General features: G+C 42.4%; 1 protein-coding gene across 4 annotated transcripts in view; it reads right to left on the minus strand.

Moving 5' to 3' along the window:
- Positions 1–4,994: 4,994 nt before the first annotated feature.
- Positions 4,995–18,948, minus strand: part of ppip5k1a (diphosphoinositol pentakisphosphate kinase 1a) — a 182,785-nt gene continuing 168,831 nt past the window's right edge. For 3 of the 4 annotated variants that reach the window (XM_061815774.1, XM_061815773.1, XM_061815772.1), the window contains one exon: positions 4,995–7,172. In XM_061815774.1, coding sequence (XP_061671758.1) covers positions 6,535–7,172 — 638 coding nt within the window. In that variant the 3' untranslated portion in view covers positions 4,995–6,534. Of the gene's footprint in view, positions 7,173–10,248; positions 10,347–18,948 lie in introns of all 4 variants that reach the window. The other variant, XM_061815775.1, reaches the window with a different exon arrangement.

Below are 18,948 nucleotides of genomic sequence, written 5' to 3' on the forward strand. Positions count from 1 at the left end.
AGCCAACCTCACAATCACGCCTAGGGTGAATTTAGAGTGTCCAATTAATGTTGCATGTTTTTGGAATGCGGGAGGAAACTTGAGTGCCCGGAGGAAACCCACGCAGGCGGGTCTGGGATTGAACACAGGAACTCAGAACTGTGAGGCCAACGCTTTACCAGCTGAGTCACCGAGCCGACCCCTGTTAATGTGATTAGAGTAAAACTATCATCTGTAGTGCAAATCAATATTTTATTTAATCTTAGATGTAAATCAGTTACATATTAACACTTCAGAATTTTACATACTGAATATTTTTCCATTTATTTGCTAATGGAAGTCCGAATGAATTATGGCTACAGGAACTACCGCAGTTGGATGATTTTTACATACATAAAATTGGATTGAAACAAGGAGTCACAATTTACAATAAGGGACAATCATTTATGTAAAATTGTTTTTCTTACAGTGTTGCCCACCACTAAGTGCTGCTGAAAAGCAGGGACACAACTGATTCAAGTGTGAGCAGTACTCTAGGAAGTGTGTACAAACAGACAGAGTCAGAGACAACTCATTGCAGCAGTAATCCATCAATATACTGAGTCGCTGATCCGCACAAGGGTCATGGGACTGCTGGAGCCTATCCCAGCTATATTTAGGCAGGAGGCAGGGTACACCCTGAACTGGTTGCCAGTCAATCACGGGGCACATAGAAACAACCAGTCACATTCAGGATAACACCTAAGGGTAATTTAGTCTCCAGCAGTAAACATTACTTCGATATTGAAAACGGATTAACCTGGGAAATTAAAATGTTTGCCACTACAAGAGGAAGGAATACACTGGAATTGGTGTGAGACTAATAGAAGTTAAATGTCATTCTCTAGATGTGACGATGTGAGATGTATTTAGTAAAACAAGCAGCCGTTCCAGCATGACGACTACAAAAATTGGATCTTGGTTTCTCTTGCCCGGACGTGGGTCACCAGGAGCACCCCCTCTGGAGCTAGGCTTGGAGGTGGGGCTCGAAGGCTAGCGCCTGGTGGCCGGGCCTGCACCCATGGTGCTTGGCCGGTCACAGCCCGAAAGGGTAACATGGGTCCCCCCTTCCCATGGCCTCACCACCTGTGAGAGGGGCCATAGAGGTCGGGTGCAATGTGAGCTGGTCGAAGGCTAAAACCGGGCACCTTGGCAATTCAATCCCCAGCTACAGAAACTAGCTCTAGGGACATGGAATGTCACCTCTTTGGCAGGGAAGGAGCCCAAGTTGCTGCGTGAGGTCTAAAAGTTCCAGCTACATATAGTCGGACTCCTCTCTAAGCGCCGCTTGGGCTCTGATAACCACTCCTCTTGAGAGGGGTTGGACTCGGTTCCAATCTGGAGTTGCCCATGGGGAGAGACGCTGAGCAGGTGTGGGTATACTTATTGCCCCCAAGCTTGGGGCCTGTACATTGGGATTTACCCCGGTGAATGAGAGGGTAGCCTCCCTCCGCCTGCAGGTAGGGGGACGGGTCCTGACTGTTGTTTGTGCTTATCCACCAAACAGCAGTGCAGATTACCCACCCTTTTTGGAGTCCTGAGAGGGAGTGCTGGAGAGCGGCCCTTCTGGTGACGCCATCATTCTGCTGGGGGACTTCAATGTTCACGTGGGCAATGACAGTGAGACCTGTAAAGGCGTGATTGGGAAAAATGCCCCCCCCGATCAGAACTTGAGTGGTGTTCTGTTACTGGACTTCTGTGCTCATCACGGATTGTCCATGACAAACACAAAGTTCAGGCATAAGGATGTTCACATGTCCACCTGGCAACACGACATCCTAGGTCGCAGTTTGATGATCAACTTTGTGGTCGTGTTATCAGACTTGCGACCGCATGTCTTGGACACTCGGGTGAAGAGAAGGGCGGCGCTGTCAAGTGATAACCACCTGGTGGTGAGTTGGCTCCAATGGTGGGGGAAGATGCCAGGCTGACATGGCAAGTCCAAACGTATTGTGAGGGTCTGCAGGGAATGGCTGGCAGATTGCCCTGCCAGAAGGAATTTCAACTCCCACCTCCCAAAGAACTTTGCTCACGTCCCAGAGGAGGCGGGGGACATTGAGTTGTCAATTGACGATGTTCCACACCTCCATTGTTGAGGCGGCCGACTGGAGCTCTGGCCGTAAGGTGTTCGGTGCCTGTTGTGGCGGCAACCCACGGACACGTTGGTGGACATCAACACTGAGGGATGGTGTCAAGCTGAAGAAGGAGTCTTATCGGGCATTTCTGGGGTGTGGGACTCCCGATGCAGCTGATAGGTACCGGCTGGCCAAGGGAATGCCCGGGCGTGGGAGGAGTTCGGTGAGGCCATAGAGAACGACTTCAGGAAATGTTGTGAGTCGGTGGGGAGAATACTTCGAAGACCTCCTCAATTCCCCCAACATGCCTTCCCACGAGGAAGCTGAGTCTGGGTGCTCTGTCTATCTATCTCTGGGGTTGAAGTCACCGAGGTGGTTAAAAAACTCCTTGGTGGCAGGGCCCCGGGGGTGGATGAGTTTCGCCTGATGTTCCTAAAGGCTCTGGATGTTGTGGGCTGTCTTGGTTCACACGCCTCTGCAACATGGCGTGGACATCGGGGACAGTGTCTCTAGATTGGTAGACTAGGGTCGCGGTCCCCCCCCCCCTTTTTTTAAGAAGGGTGACCAGAGGGTGTGTTCCAACTATATGGGATCACACTCCTCAGCCTCCCTGATAAGATCTACTCAGGGGTACTGGAGAGGAGGGTCCGCTGGGAAATTGAGTCTCGGATTTAGGAGGAGTAATGTGGTTTTTGTCCTGGCCGTGGAACAGTGGACCACCTCTACACCCTCGGCAGGATCCTGGGAGTTCGCCAAACCAGTCTACATGTGTTTTGTGGACTTGGAAAAGGTGTTTGATCACCAAACCTCCTGATACGGGCTGTTCAGTCTCTGTACGACCGCTCTCAGAGTTTGGTCCGCATTGCCGGCAATAAGTCGGACTCGTTTCCGGTGAGAGTTGGACTCCACCAAGGCTGCCCTTTGTCACCGATTTTATTCATAACTTTTATGGACAGAATTACTTGCCGCAGCCGAGGCCGAGAGGGCATCCGGTTTGGTGACGTCATCATCGCATCTCTGGTCTTTGCAGATGATGTGGTTCTGGTGGCTTCGTCAAACTGTGATCTCCAGCTCTCACTGGAGCGATTCGCAGCTGTGTGTGAAGTGGCTGGGATCAAAATCAGCACCTCCAAATCTGGGACTATGGCCTGCCTTCTCCAGGTCGGGGATGGAGGAGTTGAAGTATCTCGGGGTCTGATGATTGAGGCAAGATTGGAGCGGGAGATTGACAGACAGATCGGTGCAGCGTCTGCAGTGATGCGGACTTTGTATCGGTCCGTTGTGGTAAAGAGGGAGCTAAGTTGAAAGGCGAAGCTCTCAATTTATCAGTTGATCTTCGTTCCTACCTTCACCTATGCGCATAAGCTGTGGGTCGTGACCGAAAGAACAAGATCCCGGATACAAACGGCCGAAATGAGGAGTCTCCCTTAGAGATAGGGTGAGAAGCTCGGTCATCCGAGAGGGGCTCAGAGTCGAGCCGCTGCTCCTCCGCATTGAGAGGATCCAGATGAGGTGGCTGGGGCATCTGATTCGGATGCCTCCTGGACCCCTCCCTGGTGAGGTGTTTTGGGCATGTCCCACCGGAAAGAGACCCCGAGGACGACCCAGGACACGCTGGAGAGACTATGTCTCTCGGCTGGCTTGGGAACGCCTTGGGATCCCTCCGGAAGAGCTGGACGAAGTGGCTGGGGAAAGGGAAGTCTGGGTTTCCCTACTGAAGCTACTTCCTCCGGGACCCAACCCGGAAAAGCGGTCGATAATGTATGGATGGATCTCTAATGAAAAGGAATGGAGGTCATCATCCATCTTGCTTGAGGCATCCCTGTTACCATATCACTTTAATTTAAAATACCCTAAATTACTTTCTCACCTCAATACAGCGAGTGTTTATGCAATCATATGCAAAATGTTAGAATGAATATTGTACAATAAATACTGAAATTGTTTGTGAAACATTGCATTATGCAAAAGTTGGGTAAAACAGATTTCAAAAGTGGTTATAGTTAATTTAAATCAAGTCATATTCAAAATTAAATGGTTATTCAGAATGTTACATTATTTACTCAATGGAAGAGGAATTATATTTCAGAAATCAATGTATTTTTTTCAAGTTGCTCAATGTTGGTAACAGTTGCATTAATTATTGAAAACATCCAATAAATAATAATAATAATCATGTAATAAAAATTGTATACTTGATGTGTAAACCGAGCTAATCAAGTCTTTGATTTGTTTATTACCTACTACTATTGATGAATATGTGGCAGAAACTCAGTAAAGTGAAGCTTTATTTTTCAAGAATTTTGAAGCCTAAATGTCCTCCAAATCTGGAATGACCCACATGGCCGTTATATATATATTTTTTAATATGCAAAAATTTATTTTTTTGTGGTCAATATAGGGTGGTGTGTGTACATTAATGAGTAAAAAAATATTTTAGCAAATGCCTGTAATATAACAAGTGAAACATTTAATGGTGTCTGAACATTTTTCATACCCACTTTATCTAGATTCAAAAGTACATATTTTAGAAATGCATGGTTTTATGGTATAAGCTAGCTCAACTGTCCACACGATAACATGTGATGCACAATACACTACTGATCAAGAGGTATTTTTAATATCTGGCTTTACTCCGATAATTCTCAACTTAGAAACTCAATTCATCCTGAGTCCCAAAATATGTCTGCGAGCAAGCCATTCTAAATTTTCCCGATTTTGACACGTAGCTTAGTTTACATACGTCAATTTCTCTTGCCATAATATGACAACTAGCCTGGTCGAACATCCAATGCAACTATGGTAGTCTGTTGGTCTACATAGAAGCACAATCATCTTAAAGCCAAACACACAAAGGAGGAAAAACACAATATAAAAACCAACAAACAACATTTCACCAAATTGAACAACCTACTTCCAGGAGCCACTTTATTGGTGTTTATTACGAGATCAGGTCACCAAAAATAATGAAATGATGCTCTTTCCTGTACATACTTTCTTTAAATTAAAATTTTCATCATTTTTGTCTTTATCCCTTAGCATGGAAGGTGGCAGAATGCACACATAGAACAATTCAATAATATTGAGAAAGGAAAAACAAGCAACCTACTGCAAAAAAGCAAAAAGTAGCACACACACGCAATCAATGCTGCCATTATTTTCCCAGTGCACAAAGACAAGATGTTTGTACAGTTTCAACTCAATGCCATTTCACAGCATAGGATCCCAGATAAAGTACACATAAGCTTCCTTGTGTGCCCGAAGAGCACATGTGCAGCCCTTCTCATTCATGTGTGCTACATAACTGCTAGCCACAATAGATGCATCTCCGCAGCAAAATGTCAATAGATGCACCTCCGCAGCAAAATGTGAGTCCTTATTAAAGTAGTTATGAGTATTTGTGTTTATTAAGACAATTTACAACAAACAATGCACGTTCTCACCAAAATCCTTTGTCAAAATAAATCTTTTCTCACTGGAAATATTGAAAGACATTGAGGGCTCTAACAATACTGCACACACAATTTCACTTACTTGCAGAAATTTTGTTCAAGCAGCTCTGGACAAGCAACAACATTGTCAGGTAAGACGGGAAGATGGAGTTAAGAGCCAACGACAGTATTACTCCCATATACTGAATGACCGGATATGCAAAATGAACCCTGAAAGAGTAGACTTATTCTTAGCCATCTTTATGATACTTTGAGGGGTAAAATGTAGAGTGATAAATATAGACAAAATCAAATAGTGGTACCCTAACTGAAGAATGTAATTTGTTATGTGACTGAGGTCATGTATGGGAAACATGGGATGCTAGATGGATGTTGTGAGATCCACTGCTGTCATCTAGAAGTGGGATTTGTGTAGCGTCCTCCAACTGCACATCATATTTTGGCTCATCAGCACAATTTATGTTTATATATGAATTATAACTTCTGTTAGTTTCAGACAACGTTCAAAACACTTGGAACACTTTCAAGTTGGTGCACAAATAAGTCAAGGTACCAGTGTTCAACCTCTTTTCAAAGGTTCTACTGTCAGTGCTTAGTCTGTATGTATACGTAAAATACACAACCTTCAACCACCATTTCAACACTCGTAACTTACTGAAAAGCATCGCGGAACATTGAGATATTTGTCCATAAGGTGTTGGTAAAAGCATTTCCATCAAGTTACTTGCTGGATGACTGAGCAAAATTAAGGTGTCTTATCTTTAAGAAAGGTAAATCAAGTAAGCAAGCAGTGGGTTTAACGCAAGAGTTGAAACTCCAGTAGACTGGAACTGTAGTTTGAAAGATTATGCTCATGTTCGGATGTCTATACAGATAATGTTACAATGTGCCCGAGACGAAAGGAGAGAGCTATTCTACTCAGTACCTAGTGGTACATGCATAATAAATGAATTGATGTCTGTCGTAATTTCTTGTTCATCTTTGTAGGTTCACACCTCTGCTGGGGGATCAACTTTATGCTCATGAGATGTCTCCGATTCCGGGGGGCTCTCAGGACTATCCATCCATAAGTCCACCAATTCCTGGGTGTCGAAAAACTCATCGTGTCCTTCAGGAGACATGGGCGTCTGGGAGCTGGAACCAGCCTCGCTGCTGCTCTCTCGGAGCTCCAGCAGCACGGGTAACGAGCTTGGGAGACAGAAGCCTTCCATCCGACCTACAGAGAGCTCAGCTAGTGGAGAACAGGGTGCCCTCAACCCAGCATCTACAACATTACCACTAGGCAGGTCCACAGTTGAACAAGTCACCTCTTGACCTTCATGTGTGTGTGTGGGAGATTCAAATTGGCCGTCCCTAATATTGCATTGCTCACTAGACTCCTCTGGTGAGTTATTTGGTGTCTGTGGTGCTTCATAGCGGTTTGAAACCTCTGAGAAATTTGGGTCAATTGCTTGTGAAACCAGTGGAGGTGCTGCCTGTGGTGGGAGGTTTTGAGAGGAATGAGTTTCCTCACTACTCTGAGGAGTAAGGGAGATCTTATCACTGAAACTGAAACGTGGAGAGGTGTCAGCAGTCGTGGGAGAAGATGGCCCAGCACTGGATACGGTACTGGATGGACCACTGCTATCTGTAGAGATAGGAGAGAACCTAAGCATGAATTACAATAAAACAAAGATTTGTAACTGTGAAAGAATTAATTACTATTTCAGTTATCATGTAAAAGCATATGACTATTATTATAGTTGTTGTTAGAATTGTTTTATCATGCATTTCTTTGTTTGTCTTGCTCTGAATTGTTCTCCTTGTGAGCGGCATGCATGACCCAAAATGTGACCCAGCGATGCCTGGAAGGCGATGTCTCCATTCTGACCTCATCGCGTCTCCCTTCTGACCTCGAGCAGATACTCCTCAACACAAAGTTCCCTTTCTAGCTACAAGCGGAAACTTCCAAAATAAACATGTCTTTAAACAATGCCCTGCTTTTCTCTTGAGGGTTTATCAGGACACTGTTGCAGCCTTGAAGAAACATGTCCAGTGAAGAAAATAAGTATTTGAACACCCTGCTATATGGCAAGTTCTCCCACTTAGAAATCATGCCCGTGTCTGAAATTTTCATTGTAGGTGCATGTCCACTGTGAGAGAGATAATCTAAAAAGAAAAATCCAGAAATCAAAATGTATTTGTTTAACACTTTATTTGTGTGATACAGCTGTAAATAAGTATTTGAACACCTGAGAAAACCAATGTTAATATTTGGTACAATAGCCTTTGTTTGCAATTACAGAGGTCAAACGTTTCCTGTAGTTGTTCAACAGGTTGGCACACACTGCAGGAGGGATTTTGGCCCACTCCTCCACATAGATCTTCTCTAGAGTAGACAGGTTTCTGGGCTGTCACTGAGAAACACCGAGTTTCAGCACCCTCCAAAGATTTTCTATTGGGTTTAGGCGAAGCCAGAACCTTGATATACTTCTTATGGAGCCACTCCTTGGTTTTCCTGGCTAATGGCTTCGGGTCATTGTCATGTTGAAAGACCCAGCCACGGCCCATCTTCAATGCTCTTACTTAGGGAAAAAGGTTGTTCCCCAAAATCTCACAATACATGGCCACAATCATCCTCTCCTTCATACAAGTTGTCCTGTCCCATGTGTAGAAAAACACCCCCAAAGGGTGATGCTACCCATGCTTCACAGTAGGGATGGTGTTCTAGGGATGTAACTCATCATTCGTCTTCCTCCAAACAACCTTTTGGTCTCATCTGACCACAAAACCTTCTCCCATGACTCCTCTGTATCATCCAAATTGTCAATGGCAAACTTAATACGGGCCTTGACATGTGCTGGTTTAAGCAGGGGAACCTCCCGTGCCATGCATGATTTCAAACCATGACCTCTTAGTGTATTACCAACAGTCAACTTGGAAACAGTGGTCCCAGCTCTTTTCAGGTCATTGACCAAGTCCTGTCATGTAGTCCTGGGCTGATTCTTAACCTTTCTAAGGATCATTGAGACCCCACGAGGTGATATCTTGCATGGGGCTCCACTCCGTTTGAGATTCACCGTCATGTTTAGCTTCTTCCATTCTCTAATGCAGGGGTGCTCAATGCGTCGATCGCGATCGACCGGAAGTCTTGGTCGATCGTGGGACAGTGTGCCCAAAAAAAAAAAAAAAAAAAAAAAAAGTCAGCCAATGTTCCCTCTAAACTTCACGCGTGGGCAATTGTGCACCGCTGATGCAGGTTCTCTGCAGATATTCTGCGTTGCGCACAAAAAAAAAAGTCCAATACAAATTGAAAGTATAACATACAGCTATTCATTTTTTGGCATTTTGCAATCTGATTCAATGAGAGAGGGATGACTGGTTCTTACATCCAATGGCACAATTCATATGCATAGTGTAAAAAAAGATAAAGGTGTCTTTAGGCAGCAAACGGAACTTTCTCTAACAACGACCGCTGCATCGCCACACACTGTTTCCTACTTTATCTTACGCAGCCCATCAGCGAGCAAAGACGAGCTAGACATGCTGCTCATGTTTACTTTTGATCTTAATGAGGAAAGTTAAAAAAGAAATGCTGTTGTTTTAAGATGCAATGACTGCTGGAGTATGTGAATAATCGAAGAAAAACTGGTTAAACTGGATGAGATTTTCTCTTTTCCGAGTGGGAATGGTCTGGTCTGAAGCCAAAGTAGAAAGTGCAGGATGAGATGGTGTGTAATTTTAAAATTCCACCTTGGAACAACGTGATCCAGGATGAATGCACAGTGCACAAAAAGCTAAATCTATATTGTAAATACAGGAGGGAACATAACATTAACCTTAAAACGGTTTGGGAGCATCATCATAACCCAAAACCATCATCGGTAGCTCGCGAGGGCCTGGCCTCTTGAAAAGTACATCTTGAGGTAATAAAGTCGAGGCACCCACGCTCTTATTGATTGCTCCAACAGTGGACCTTTTTTCACCAGGCTACATGGCAATTTCTCTGTAGTCCTTTCCAGCCATGTGGAGTTGTACAATTTTATTTCTGGTGTCTTTGGACAGCTTTTTGGTCTTGGCCATGTTACAAGTTTGAGTCTTACTGATTGTATGGGGTGGACAGGTGTCTTTATGCAGCTAAACGACCTCACAAAGGTTCATCTGATTCAGAATAATACATGGAGTTGTGGTGGACTTTTAAAGGCGGACTAACAGGTCTTTGAGGGTAAGAATTCTAGCTGATTGACAGGTGTTCAAATACTTATTTGCAGCTGTATCACAAGCATAAATCGTTGAAAAATCATACATATTGATTTCTAGATTTTTCTTTAGATTTTTTTTAGATCTCTCTCACAGTGAACATGCAACTATGAAAATGTCAGACCCCTCCCAGATTTCTAAGTGGGAGAAGTTGCAATATAGCAGGGTGTTCAAATACTTATTTTCTTCACTGTACCTTATTGTTTATGTTGGTGTAGCCATCTGTTTCAGCATTTTCCCTGTGTGAACTTGTAACCAGTTAACCTAAGAAAGCAAAAAAAAGAGGTACAACGGTGTGGTTGACTCAGAACGTGGTTTGGAGTTGCAGCTGGTCAGCCAAACCCGTTTCCACTCATGAGCCGATTAAAGTCCTCTTCATTGCCCCTAATTATTTGCATATTCACTCCAGTGGTTGGTTATCAAACCTGACATTACTTGGTCCTTTGAGCTGGATTCCAACATACCTGAGAATCCCAGCTTCAGAGTCGACCTCCAGGAGAGACCGTGGCCACAGCAACACAGACTCGTAAAGGGACTGGTTCTTGAGCTCTCAAACTGGGATCTGAAGGTTGACGGAAATCCGAAGGACAAGAAGACATCTTGGTAAGAACAATTTTCTTTCGGGGTATCAAAGAGTGAATGTCGACAGGAAATCTGCGCAAAGGTACGTCGCAGTCTACATGAAGATACTGTGTAGGAGAAGACTTGTGAAGACTAGTATATTTCCTATTTTTCACAGGTTTGGAAAATAGCAAAGAATGTCTAGTTGAACGACTAGTTGCTATTTTTCACGAGGAAAGTAGCACAGAAGGTCTAGTCGAACGAGTATTTTTCATGGAGAAAATAGCGCAGAATAATTATTGTCAGACAACTAATATATTTCCTATTTTCCACAAGGAAAATAGCAAAGAATAACTGTAGTCGAACGACTAGTATATTTGCTATTTTCAAAAGAATAAGATAGTAGGAAATCGGTACTTCCAAAGAGTTTCAGGACACAGAAATTGATCAGTCTGTGAGTGTGTACACAGTGAATGTTCAAAGTTTGAGAAATCTAAAACTGACCAAGGGTTGTGAGTGAAAACATCCATGAATACCCGCTCAAAATCGGGAGTAGAAGCTTGGTATTCGACCCAAAGTCAGGCAACTTTGAATTTTTCCCAAAACTGAGGAACCATATCCAGACGCCTTTCAGAAATAAGACCGTCAGAAATGGCAGCAAAGTCGACCAAAAAATCCAATTGTCAAGTTTCCAAGGCTGAAGTAAAGGAAATACGCCATTTAGCTGAAATTGATTACAAGGGAACAACATGAGTCAGTGGAAAGTGGCAGAAAAAGTATGGATTTTCTTGAAATGTAGAAAACTGTGAAGAATTGGACAAACTTCTCAGTAAGTTCTCTCTTAAAGACAGAAGAGAAATTATGAATGTCGACTCGGGAAAAGAAAGATCTGTTTTTACATAGAAAGGAAAATAATGAGACAGGACCATTGTAAAGGACAATAGACAAAAAGATTATGTAGTCGAGAAAAAAAGAAGGAAAAAAACATTGACTGACTACTAACTTCACATTATGACACAACACCACACAGGATGACTAGATCAGAAGGGACTGACTTGAAATGGCGCCAATGTGACTATTTTAGTGTATGGGACTTGAACTAAGAATGATGTTAAAAAGGTGTTGAAGTTGTAACTGCACACAAAACTGACATAAATCAATGTGTAGTACATTTGAAAATTCAAAGAGCAACCAAGTGTTTTAGACATAGAGCAAATTAAACAAATTAAACAAAAAGAGTAAAACAAAAGGATGAGCTTTTTGAGGAATACAGAGTGAAAATGACAACTGTATTCAAAAGCAGGCGGCAGGAAGACAAAGATACAAAGAAGCCTCTTCAACAGCAGTTGAAGAATAACCTAACCTTAACCCGGTTCAAAAGATGCAATTTGGTTAACAAACATTGCATCGGCCTGTCCACAGGCACATTGGAGGAGTATGTAAATCGCATCCTGTATACTAAAGAGACAAAAAATTAGTTAAATTATATCTCGGATAAAAAGTGACATCATTGTTGAAATAAACTGATGGAGCAGAAAAACCCCTTTGCTAAATATAACAAGTTTTAGTGTCAATCACGGTAAGAGCCTTGCCAGATAACAGCAAACACCTTATCTACATGGTTGTAAAGGTCAATTTACGACCTCAGCTTAGTGTAACAACATGGACACACTGCAATAAAAAGATGAGCGGCAAGCATTAAATTGCTCAGCCAGCAGCATTTGTAGTATTAAAAGAAGTGTGTAAAATAATGAGGAAAGGATGTTACTATTTACACAAATAGTTAAAGTGCAATTGCCACAGTACACACTGTTGCGCAATATTGAAAGAATATAAGTATGATGACAACAGGTAAATGAGTTCCACATGTGGAACTCATCAGAAACACTAGGAGCAGTGTAACGGCCACAGACCTTAGCTGTATGTAAATGTTCTGCACACACACACACACACACACCACACACACACACCACACACACACACACACACACACACACACACACACACACACAAAACAGACTTAGTCTTAAGAGTAAATGATTTTGCGGATAGAACGGCAAAGGAAGAAATCTTCAAAACCATTTCTTGACTAAAAGAGACAATTTCACAACAACATTTAGATAACCAAACACCTATTAATATGCAACAATAAAGCCCAATGCAAGAACAGGTACATCGGCATAAACAAGGAGCAATAAATAAAAAAAAAAAAAAGATGGGAGTTTATATTAGCACAGAAGAAAAAATCCGGTTTACAAAAAAAAACATATAAATCTGACGCCATTTTGAGCCATGTTTTTTTACATGTCTCAAACAGGAGGAAAATGTAGAGTAGATACATTATACAATTTATATTAAAAAAAATAATAATTATAACGCGTGTTTGATCTGTGCAAAACCACAAGGCTCAGACCAAAAAGGGGGAGGTTTCCGGCACCTACTTCCCCCTTTCAAAGAATATATATAGATTTTATTGAATTAGATCGAAGTAAAGGAAAAAAATACTGTTTGGCCATTACAGAAGCATTCTCTAAATGGAGAGTCATTAAAAAAAAACACTTTGATGTTTTAACAGTAGCAAATGTATTCAATTTACAGTGACAATGGAATGCGCTTTTGTAAATCATGGGGGGGGGGGGGGGCTATGTTGACAAAATAGGGAAAAATGTTTCATAATGACTTAAAACATCATTGCACTTATCTGCAAACAAAGTTTAGATTTTGTTAAATGTTACATCAACATTACAAACTGCATGAAACATTGTTGAGAAAGCCAATATGAAACTAAGAATGATTTATATTTCGCTGACTATATGAGGAAATAATGTTAAAAGAACAGGGACACACACAAGCACCAAGTGATAAGGATCTTCCAGCCTCTCAGCAGGAAGCCAAATTAGTGGAGCTGGGAGACTGGGTGCTTGTGTGCTTGTGAGAGGCACACAAGAGCAGGAAGGAGCATTGGTGCTCTCCAATGTGGGGAGGTCCCTTTAAGTTACCGACAATGCCAACAGCTTAAGAAATAAATGAATAAAATAGAAAAATAAATTTAGGTTAGTTTGACACATTGTAAAAAGGCCATTTCAGTCGAGGATCCATTTGGTAAGGTGAACGGAAAGCTGACTTGTGGCTGGGTGCAGACTTATAGTGTCTGAAAATATCCAAAAGTCAGAGAAGACATCAAAAGACATCGAACCTATTAGGGACACCGAGATGAAATGCCTACCCGAAAAGTGGTTATATCCCAAATTAGGAGGCTGTGGCGTGGTCGTAAGCATGATAACATTCTTCCTGCTTATGACACAACTGTGGAGTGTCAGAATGTTGTCCTACTACAAAAAAACCTTTTACACTCTAAATCATTTTGAGCACCAAAGTACCTTTGAAACCACCTTCTTATGAAGTAGCAAATATACATCACTTTGCTTCTTTGTGAAGGCAAGAATAGTATCAAAGAACACAGAGATAACTTCTAGTACCCCTTCTTTTAAATCCTTATTCTTCTAAATCAAAATTAGCCCAAGTAAAAGTGATCCAAAAACTAGAGGCTAATGACTGGTTTCAATTGTGACAGGCATTTTTGGAAAAAATAATAATTGGTTTCCTATGGTAAAACAAAGGTGGCACGGTGGGGCAGTTATAAAGCGTTGGCCTCACAGTTCTGAGGCCAACGCTTTACAACTCAAATCTCGGCCCTGCCTGTGTGGAGTTGCATGTTGACCCAGTGCCTGCGTGAGTTTTCCCCGAGCCCTCCGTTTTCTTCGTACATCCCAAAAAACATGTAATATCAATTGGACACTCTAAATTACCCCCAAGTGTGATTGTGAGTGTGGCTGTTTTCTGTCTCTATGTGCCCTGGAGGTTTTACTGGAAGCTGGTTCAGGGGGTGCCTCACCTCCTGCCTGGTGGTGGCAGAAATGGGGTCCAGCACTCCAGTGACCCTTATGAGGATAAGCGACGAAGAAAATGAATGGATGGATGGATGCTAGAACAAGCAGAAAATCTTTATCGAAAGATTGTGTTCTTTGCACAACTTTTACAGATGATCTCAGTACTATTACCAGATGATTGTAGTTTTGAATTTGAAGTGGAACAGTCCCTGATAAATAATGAAAAAAAATGGGATTTTGTGTTTACATTAACTTCTTTTGAGAATTGGAAAAAAATGTTTTCTATTGACATAGCACTGAGTGACTTCACATGAATGAAATTGATAGGAACTGGAAGCAAATTGGGAAATTTATCAGCTTTGATGTGTAAAATCATTTTTGTGATCAATAATTCATTTAAGTCATTGTCATATAGAAACATCTAATGGTGTTGCAGAGGCAACGGTGTTTTTGATAAATTGAGAAAAAACAGTAACAGGTTACTGTGCTTCAATAACTTGATTGTTACCATTTGGCTGTTCATTCTATGTCTGTTTATGAATTAACATTGTACATGTAGTCTTACCCAAACACTGGCATAGAAGAAAGAGGAGAGGTATGGGAAGGAAAAATGTTTTAACATACATCGACGCCACCGATGTTCCAAGTAAGTATAAATTGGCTGATCAATTTGGTAGGAGCATTTGAGTCCTCAGTTTGTTGGTTTACAACCGACAAAAACGTAGACAGAATCAATTGCATTCAATATAACGTGCAAAAAAATTGGGCAGTTGGACACAGAGGGGGTTTGAAGCTGTGCATGAGCAGTTATCTGCTACTTCATTTATGGCATTCCAAAGCGGAGTCACTGTTGACATGTTGGCTAAGAGAGGGGAACTCAGTTCTATGAGAACAATGTCGCACACTTCTCGCCAAACATTACAGCTGTGGAGAAGTGACACACCAATGCCATAAGAGGGTCTTAGAACCCTGAATGGCGAAATGTCAAAAACATTTTGGTGTTGACACTTCCGTGTGGGACTGCTGGATGAGTGCCTTTGGAAAATACAAAGCCCTGGTGTCCTCAATTTGGTATAAGTCACTGTTTTTGTAGCAATATTGACCTTGTGTGGATGCTGTTGTACTTTTTGTCTATGTGTTGTCATTTGTAAAACTTATTAACAGTGCTTTCCCCAAAGGAACAGGTGGTGATGTATCCTTTATTGATGAAGAATGTTGATGGCGATTATCCGTTAAACTTGCCTGTTTTATGTCTAAATCCAGATTATGAGCAAAAACATTTTTTTCTCTGGGTATGTGTAGTTGTTTTTAGTAAAAACTGATTCTGTAAATGAACCTGATCAAGGATTAAAGCAAAGACAATACAGTGCACAAAGAGCTAATTCTGGATTTTAAATATAGGAGGCGAAATAACATTGTAACATAACATAACATGCTTGGCCTAAGTTAGCCTAGCGCGCTAACAACATTACCTACGTAGAGTATACAACGAGGACCAAACATTGAACGTGGACTCAACCGTCAACTACTAGAGTGAGGGCCATTGTGGTTTGAATCCCTTTCATCCACATATCCTTTATATTTTCACACAGGTAGTACGTGATTTGACTGTGTTTATGTGATTGCTTTGACCTTAACTTTAACATGGATTAGGCAGTATGAGAATTGTGTATCTTATGTGCTGACTTTGTTTATTTGAATGGTTCTTCTTTTTAACTATCTGCAGCCCGTTGGGCAGCACAATATTGTGCTACCTGTCGGCTGGTCCCAAGCCTGGATAAATACAGGTAGGGCATTTGGCGTAAAACTGTGCCAAACATATGAGCGTTCATCATACTAATTCCATAACGGTTAGGTCGTGGCCCAGGCTTCCTATCCCCGCACCTGGAAATGTTAATCTGCAAGGCGTAGGTAGAAATTCAGATAATGTAGGTCGAAGACAAAAAAGAGGAGGAAAGCGGCTTAGTAGGCAGAAGAAGAGAAATGCACAGACTATAGAGCTGTGTGTAGGAACTTTGAATGTTGGGATTATGACAGGAAAAGCTCAGGAGTTAGTTGACATGATGATTAGGAGAAAGGTTGATATATTGTGCATCCGAGAGAGCAAGTGGAAAGGGAGTAACGCTGTGGTTAGCAGCTATGACCCACAGGTAGGATGTTACCGGGAGTTGAAAGAGAAATTCTGGAAGGAACGAAACGAAGTAGTCCTGAGCATCCTAGTCAGAAAGAGAGTTGTGAGTTGTAATTGGTGCAGATTTCAATGAATGAATGAAGAAGTGATGGGTAAGTACGGCATTCAGTAAAGGAACTTTGAAGGGCAGATGGTGGCGGACTGGATGGTGGTGTGTAGGATGACTCTGGTAGCAGGTAGGAAGATTAAGAAGACAAAGGAAGAGCAGATAATCAGGTGGTGGAAGTTTAGAAAGGAAGAATGTTGTGTGGCCTTTCGAAAAGAGGTGAGACAGGCTCTCGGTGGTCAGGAAGCGCTCCTAGAAGACTGGAATACTACCGCCAAGGTATTCAGAGAGGCAGGCAGGAGAGTACATGGGATGTCTTCTGGTAGGAAAGGGGAGGAGACTTGGTGGAACCCCAAAATACAGGAAGTCATCCAAGGAAAGAGATTAGCGAAGATGTGGGACACGGAGAGGACTGAGGAGAGGTGTAAGGAATACATTGAGATGCGCTGTAGGACAAAGGTAGAGGTGGCAAATGCCAAACAAGTGGCATATGATGACGTACTCCAGGTTGGATACGAAAGAAGGAGAAAAGGATCTAAACAGAGATGGGAAGGATGTGCAGCAAGTAAAGGTGATTAAGGCTAGGGATGGAAATATGTTGACTGGTGCAAGTCGTGTGCTAAGTAGGTGGAAAGAGTAGTTTGAGAAGTTAATGAATGAAGAAAATGGGAGAGAAGGTAGAGTACAAGAGTCAAGCGTGAATGACGGGGAAGTAGCAATGATTAGTAAAGGAGAAGTTAAAAAGGGACTGAACACAATGAAAAATGGAAAGACAGTTGGACCCAATGACATACCAGTGGAAGAATGGAAGCAATTTGGTGAGGCAGCTGTTGAGTTTTTGACCAACTTCAAGAGAATACCGGCGGGAGAGAAGATGCCAGAAGAATGGAGAAAAAGTGTGCTAGTCCCCATTTTTAAGAACAAAGGCAATGTTCAGACCTGCGGAAACTACAGAGGAATCAAGATGATGAGCCACACAATGAAGTTATGGCAAAGAGTAGCGGAGGCTAGACTCAGGACGCAAGTATCTGCGAGCAACAGTATGGTTTCATGCCTAGAAAGAGTACCACAGATGCATTATTTGCCTTGAGAATGCTCGTGGAAAAGTAAAGAGAAGGTCAGAAGGAGCGACATTGTATCTTTGGAGACCTAGAGAAAGCCTATGACAGAGTACCAAGAGAGGAACTGTGGTACTTCATGCGCAAGTCTAGTGTGGCAGATAAATGTTAGAATACGACAGGACATGTATGAGGGGAGAAGAAGAGCAGTGAGATATGCTGTAGGTGTGTCAGAAGAATTTAAGGTGGAGGTGGGACTGCATCAGGGTTCCGCGCTGAGCCCCTTCCTGTTTGTGGTAGTAATGTATAGGCTGACAGACTAGGTTAGACTGGAATCCCCTTGGACCATAATGTTTGCAGATGATATTATCTGCAGTGAAAGCAGGGAGCAGGCGGATGAACAATTAGAAAGATGGAGGTACGCACTGGAAAGGAGAGGAATGAAGATTAACCAAAGTAAAACAGAATATTGCATGAGTGTGAGGGGCAGAGGAGGAGTGAAGCTCCAGGGAGAAGAGATAGCGAGGGTGAATGACTTCAAATACCTGGGGTCAACAATACAGCGCAATGGAGAGTGTGGTAAAGAATCGAAGAAACAGGTCCAAGTGGGGTGGAACAGTTGGCGGGAGTTGTCTGGTGTTCTATGTGAAAGAAGAGTATCTGCTGGGATGAAGGCCAAAGTTTATAAAACAGTGGTGAGGCTGGCCATGATGTACGGATTAGAGACGGTAGCGCCGAAGAAACAACAGGAAGCAGAACTGGAGGTAGCAGAAATGAAGATGCTGAGGTTCTCGCTTGGTGTGAACAGGTTGGATAGGATTAGAAATTAGGTCATTAGAGGGACAGCCATAGTTGGATGTTTCGGTGACAAGGTTAGAGAGAGCAGGGTTCCATGGTTTGGACATGTTCAGAGGCGAGAGAGTAAGTATATTGGTAGAAGGGTGCTGAGGATGGAGCTGCCAGGCAAAAGAGCGAGAGGAAGACCAAAGAAAAGGTTGATGGATGTTGTGAAGGAGGACATGAGGACAATGCATGTTAGAGAGGAAGATGCACGAGATAAGCTTAAAAGGAAAAAGATAACATGCTGTGGCGACCCCTAATGGGACAAGTCGAAAGAAAAAGAAGAAGAAGTGACATAACATTAACCTTAAAAGACTTTGGGAGCATCATGTCCTGTCTCCCTCTCTCTCCCTCTCACACACACATACACGTGCACACATACGCACACAGTTGGAGCAGGATGTTTTCACATTCTGCGCAAAAATACATTCATTTTGTCGCTCACTGTCTCAAGTCATAGTTGACTAAAGCTCTCCTGTTTCAGGTCAGTCAGGACAATCAAAATGTTGTTAAATGCTAAAATAATGACAGAGAGAATTTCTTAGAGAAATTTACATTTTCTTCAAGGTCAAAAGTTT

This window comes from Syngnathoides biaculeatus, chromosome 3, assembly GCF_019802595.1.
Source record: "Syngnathoides biaculeatus isolate LvHL_M chromosome 3, ASM1980259v1, whole genome shotgun sequence".
NCBI classification, from domain to species: Eukaryota; Metazoa; Chordata; class Actinopteri; order Syngnathiformes; family Syngnathidae; genus Syngnathoides; species Syngnathoides biaculeatus.